This window comes from Melanotaenia boesemani, chromosome 23, assembly GCF_017639745.1.
Source record: "Melanotaenia boesemani isolate fMelBoe1 chromosome 23, fMelBoe1.pri, whole genome shotgun sequence".
Lineage (NCBI taxonomy): Eukaryota > Metazoa > Chordata > Actinopteri > Atheriniformes > Melanotaeniidae > Melanotaenia > Melanotaenia boesemani.
The window spans coordinates 10,328,890-10,335,080 of record NC_055704.1 but is presented as its reverse complement, the minus strand read 5'-3'; the positions used below and the strand labels follow the sequence as shown (position 1 = coordinate 10,335,080).

Genomic DNA, 6,191 nt, shown 5'->3' with positions numbered 1-6,191 from the left:
CAGAGTGCTGATAGATGTATGTGGGAGGCAGAAGTTGTTTGCTGTTTGCATTTGTGTGCATCAATTATTCATCTCTCACATCTTGTGAACTTGAAGATTTTCATAAACTTTACTGTGGCTTCATGTCTTCATCTTGTTTCCTCCAGCAGTGATGCTGGATCATAACACATCCAATTACTTCAGAAGAGGAACTGTAAATATGAGCATCTGTTTAAGCGTGTGACAGGTTTCTTCAAGCAATCTGTTAAATACTGTGAAACATGCTGCTATAACCTCTTATATTCTATCTTCTACTGTCTGTGTGTTGCCAGCTGAAAAAGTTTAGCTGTGAGTGATTTTGATATCAATGCTGATATTTCTTATCACCTCTTTACAACATCCAGTTGCTCTGAGAAGTATAAATTAAGAAAGTAGAATGCCTTTTAATTGAGAATTTTCCAGGGTATATAACCCAAATGCTCAAGCTCCATCATTTTGAACAGAGGCATTAACAGACTTGAGGCAGTGAAAATAAAGACCTAGTGTAAAAGTTCAGTACATTAATTGTGAATGTGTCATAATTTGATTTAATAATAATAATAATAATAATAATAATAGAAAGAAGAAAAGATGGAAAGAGATTACAAATTCTGTGAAAGATGGAGGGCAAATAGTTCAATTTGCATTTCTTAATACAAATATATATATTTCTATTGGACTTTATTAAATCATCATTAAAAAAACTCAAAGAGTTATACATATTATGCAATTATTCATTCACAAAATTCACAAATACTGTATTCATCTCTGGGCTTTAGCTAATCTAAATTGGAATCCACACTGTGGTCTGATAAATCAAAGGATAAATTATAATGTTAAATTCCTTTAGGAAATAGAACACTCTGATTCCTCTAGGTTTGTTAAGCCAATAATTAATTTATTTAACATTAATATTGCATGATATAAAACAGATAAAAATAAATAAATTAAGGCTCAGCGGCTGAACAGCTGAAATTCTATAATAAGCAAGAACAAGAAAACTTCTTAGATAAGAAAAGAAAATACAACACATTTTTTTAAATTAAAGTTTTAAAAAAAAAACAAAAAAAAAAAAAAAAAAAAACAAAACAAAACAAAACAAAACAAAAAAACAACATACATACAATTTAAAGGACCAATAAAAAAATCTCAAACTTAACTGAATGCGGAACCATAAGTCCTGCGTCTGGATCTTGGCGGACCAATTTAAAATGCAGAACAGTCCGTCTCAGTAATACTTCCGTCTGAAGATGGCGGAGTATGCCAATATCGTCCGAAGGGCTTTGGGGCAAATAGGAGGTCATGGTGGCGTTCGGGGTTTTTTACTTCAGTTGTTCAGGTCAGTTTAATCAAACATTGTAGTAAACTGTGTTTAGTGGCCCGGGTGACAGAGAAATATAAAAAAAGACTGAAAATGCTGCTTTAAATATGCAACTGTAGGTGAAGCTAACCTCAGGTAGCATGTTGACAGCTACGTTACACCAGTTAGCGAAGACTCGAAATCTGTAGCTAACATTTAGATACATTTAAGTTAAGTGATGTTTAATTTGTCAGATAATTTTACAGCTTTAAGACTTCTTTTCTGGTGTGTATAAGGAATGATATGACGAACTCACAGAGAAATCTTTCTAAAACAAAGATCAGATTTGAAGATATACTTATTAAGATCTTGTAGGGCTGAGAGTTTAACTGAGCATATATATATATAAATTAAATGGAAGTTAACATCTTTATTCTCATTTTATGTGCAGAGTGAATGACGTGAAAACAGGCACTTTGATCGGTGCAGATAAATATGGAAACAAATACTATGAGGACAAGAAGCACTACTTCTTTGGTGAGTCGAATGTCCCTGGAAATATGTTTATATACAATTCCCTTGGAATTTTACAATCAAATGTATTGTTTTCAGCATTATAAGAATATTTAAATATAGTTACTCTAACGCTTTCTAAAACTGAAGTTTACACTTGGATTTCATATGTTTTGGTGACTATTGAACTTATGTTTGTTCAGGTCGTCACCGTTGGGTAATTTACACCACAGAGATGAATGGAAAAAGGACGTTGTGGGAGGTGGACGGCAGCATGGTGCCAGCTGAATGGTGTGATAAACAATTCGTTGTTAAATGGACACAAACAAAGGAGATAGTGCATTAAATTTTTGTATGATAATTTTCAAACTTACAGATTGACTTGGGAGCTTAATTTTTTGTGTTATATCTGAATTTTAGTTAGATTATTGGTGTTTTAGTGTAAATATGTTAATGTAATCCTTAATGAAAACATCATCTAAGAAGCAAATTATGTTTTACCGTTAGATCAGTAGTAATCCAATAATGTTAAGAGGAAAATTCAGTAAAGTAATTCTGTCTTCCTTTTGATTCTTTAGGCATCGCTGGCTGCACTGTATGACAGATGATCCTCCCACTACACATCCTCCAGAGCTGAAGAAGTTTTTAGCTGAGGTCCACCAGTTCAATGTCAGTGGCACACCAGAGCAGTATGTGCCCTACTCCACTACCCGCAAGAAGATTCACGAATGGGTTCCCCCTAAAGCTGGTTCCCAGTGAACCTCTTTTATTTTCCATGCTGTAAATTATGGTTTTTCCCCTGTACCTAACATGCCCCAAATAAAATGTCTATACAGATGTTTAGGGTGGAAGTGTAAATTCATGTAATATCTTAATTATGTGTCAGGTTGGATTTTGTTGCAACAAGAATGAACCGTTAAGGCACTACATTATTTCAACCATTAGTTCCTTTCTTCCCCAATAATGACAGTTGGGTAAAAAATGTTTCCAAATTATTGGTTCATCAAATTACCTAACCAAATTTATTATACTGAATCCACTCCAAGATAAGATTAGAACCAGTTTGCTTTCTTTCTAAAATGTCTTTCTTTAACTGGTAGTCAGTTCTTTCTCTGAAGCTATTTCTCACCAGAAGTTTTGAGAATACAACTATATTATTTAAGATTTGAATATGGAGCTCATGGAACTCATTAGTACTTTACATTTTAGTCCTTTGTACATTATCAGGGATAAATTGCATAAATATAAAATGGGATATCAGGTATAAATGATAATAATAATAATAATAATACATTTTATTTAAAGCGCCTTTCAGGGCACCCAAGGACGCTGTACAAACAAATAATAAAACATTAAAAGTACAGGAGAGGCAGACATATACAACACAATCTAAAAATCTAAACATAAAGGGCAGAGTGGCGAGGATGTGATTGAAAATAATGTTACAGAGAGTATGCTGTTCTGAAAAGATGAGTTTTGAGTTTGGAAATGAAGATGAGGAGAGAATCGGTATTGCGGAGGTCAGGAGGAAGTGCGTTCCAGAGCTGGGGAGCAGAGCGACTGAAAGCTCTGCTCCCCATGGTGCTCAGACGGGCAGGAGGGACAGAGAGATGGATAGAAGAGGAGGAGCGAGGACATCTGGAAGGGGTGACTATGTGGAGAAGATCTGAGAGGTAAGGGGGTGAGAGTTTATGTATGGATTTGTATGTATGGAGGAGAATCTTGTATTCTATCCTGTACTTGATGGGAAGCCAGTGGAGTTCTTGCAGGATGGGAGTGATGTGATGAAAGGAAGGAGTTCGGGTGATGATGCGGGCAGCAGAATTCTGAACCATTTGGAGTTTATGAATGGATTTTTGTGGGAGGCCAAAGAGGAGAGAGTTGCAGTAATCCAGGCGGGAGGTGACAAGGCTGTGCACCAGGATAGAGGTGGTGTGGGGGGTGAGGGAGGGGCGAAGACGGTTGATATTACGCAGATGGAAATAGGCTGAACGGGTGATGTTATTGATATGTGAGGTGAATGATAAGGTGCTGTCGAGGATGACACCCAGACTCTTGACCTGAGGGGAGGGGGAAACTGAGGCGCTGTTGATGGTGAGGGAGAAACTATTAACTTTGGAAAGGGTGGATTTGGTACCAATGAGGAGAATTTCAGTTTTATTACTGTTCAGTTGATGATAAAATAGGGACAGCTCTACAGCTGATTGTATAGAGAAAAATACTGATAACCATAATGGACAATTCTTTACACCCTCAACGTAACAAAGTGAGGAAATGAGTATGTTCAGTGAGAGACTTATTCAAGTTGTGCTGCAAGACAGGTACAGGGTGTCACTCCTGCCAGCAGCCATCACTGTCTGAAATGAGTTGAGCTGTCTTTTTTTTTTTTAAAAGCCCTACTAAAACAATTTCTCTTTAATTGATCAATGAAGCATTTTTTTCATTTGAATTAAATTTCTAATAATTCAACCAAAGCATGTAAAGCATATTTCTAAAAGTTTAATTTACCCTTTATGTGATTAAAAATTTTAACCTCAGTCATTCACTGCAGTTAACATTAACTCGTGCTTTGTCAGGTTATTTTTTCTTTTAAATTAAATAAAATATGTTGTTGAAAGTTCTACAAAACATCAGGGCCCGTATTCCTAAAGGTTCTGAGAATCCCCTCAGAGAGCTCCTAACGTAGCCTAAAAATTCCTAACAAGGAGTCTAGTTTAGGATTGAATCCCTACAGAAAGAAATGGACAGAAACTCCTATCAGAGTGAGGAGGTGTGGTTGACCCGTTCCTGGGTATGAGTCATCATTTCAAAAGCTGTGATTGGTTGATCCTAAAACCGAGATAAAAAATACACTTTTGGTGATAATGGGAATTGAATGGACCGTCAGATCAATAGACTTAATCATAGAATCTAATCTCTATGAAGACTGTAATTATAAATAATATTTTACATAAAAAGAAAATCTCTTAGATGAATGGTAAGCCATACTTTAAAATGATCCTTCAGAATATGTGAGAACTCAGGCCCACTTGCACAGTGTTCACATGCTGATAGTTAAATTTATTTTTTAATTTACCTTGCTGATCATTTTTACACTTTTAACTCCATTTTGTATCAACTAGGGTAAAATGTCTCAGCTTCCATCTATGTCTGTGACTGCTGACCGGCCTATAAGAAGCAGTGTTGGTTGGCATTCAAACATACCACAAATCAGTGAACAGCAATGGAGAAGAAAGGAACAAGGAAACCCAGCTGGACAGAGGAACAATGTTTGCTGCTGGCTCAAACTGTCAATGAGCATAAAAGTGTTTTGAGAGGTAGATTTCACAAAAAATCAAGAACATGATTCCTGCATGATCCAGTCTGTAACGTATTGTTTGGAGAATATCTCTCCTGCCTCTTCTGTCCGCCATTTTCTCCATTGCTTAAGGAACTATTAAGCTTCTTAAAAGTCCTCACAGATCTCACCTTAGGAGCTCTCTTAAGAGCTAAGATTTTTAATGAATACCTTTTATCTTTACTAAGTCCTACTCATCACTTTTAGGGGAACTTCTAAGAAAACATGATTCTGAGAATTTTCTTAGAATTTGGCCACTAGAGCAACTCTTTGCACTGAGAATCTTTAGGAATACGTCACCTGGTCTGTAACAAATACTTCAATATTTAGAGTGAAAACAGCTGTATAATGAGAACAGAAACTTTCAGTCAACCCTCTACAAGCTAGTTTTCCCTTGGGAAGCTTTTCTTATGTGGCATGTTGGTTACTGTTACTTTAGCATTTTAATAAAAAGAAAGAAAGAAAAAAGACTATATATATATACCAAACAGCTGTTCAAGGTACCCACCCTTTTTGGAGTCCTTTGGGGGGGGTGTTGGAGAGCACTCCGTCTGGGGACTTCCTCGTTCTGCTGGGGGACTTCATTGTCCATGTGGGCAATGACAGCGAGACCTGGAGGGGCGTGATTGGGAGGAATGGCCCTCCTGATTTAAATCTGAGTGGTGTTTTGTTGTTGGACTTCTGTGATCGTCATGCATTGTCCATAGCGAACACCTTGTTCAGGCATAAGAGTGTCCACATGTGCGCTTGGCACCAGGACACTCTAGGCCGCAGTTCGATGATCGACTTTGTAGTTGTATTGTTGGACTTGCGGCTGCATGTCTTGGACACTCGGGTTGCGAGAGGGGCAGAGCTGTCAACTGATCACCACCTGGTCATGAGTCGGCTCAGATGATGGGGGAGGATGCTGGTCAGGCCTGGCAGACCCAGGCGTGCTGTGAAGGTCTGCTGGGAACGGCTGGCGACTGGAGTCCCCTGTCAGAAAGAGTTTCAACTAACATCTCCGGCAGAGCTTCAACCATG

General features: G+C 37.5%; 1 protein-coding gene across 1 annotated transcript; it reads left to right on the top strand.

The window, feature by feature from the left end:
* The first annotated feature begins 1,239 nt into the window (after nt 1-1,239).
* ndufa12 (NADH:ubiquinone oxidoreductase subunit A12) lies at nt 1,240-2,668 on the top strand. Its single transcript, XM_041977248.1, has 4 exons — nt 1,240-1,357; nt 1,770-1,855; nt 2,035-2,122; nt 2,410-2,668. Exons 1-4 carry the CDS (start codon nt 1,269-1,271, stop codon nt 2,588-2,590), a joined length of 444 nt encoding a protein of 147 aa, XP_041833182.1. The 5' UTR covers nt 1,240-1,268; the 3' UTR covers nt 2,591-2,668.
* The last annotated feature ends 3,523 nt before the right edge of the window (nt 2,669-6,191 follow it).

Excerpts from the sequence above, each read along its gene's own strand:
- ndufa12 (XM_041977248.1), top strand. The coding sequence starts at position 1,269 with ATGGCGGAGTATGCCAATATCGTCCGAAGGGCTTTGGGGCAAATAGGA. Across the intron at positions 1,856-2,034 it reads CAAGAAGCACTACTTCTTTG|GTCGTCACCGTTGGGTAATT; the intron begins GTGAGTCGAATG and ends ATGTTTGTTCAG. Across the intron at positions 2,123-2,409 it reads AGCATGGTGCCAGCTGAATG|GCATCGCTGGCTGCACTGTA; the intron begins GTGTGATAAACA and ends TTGATTCTTTAG.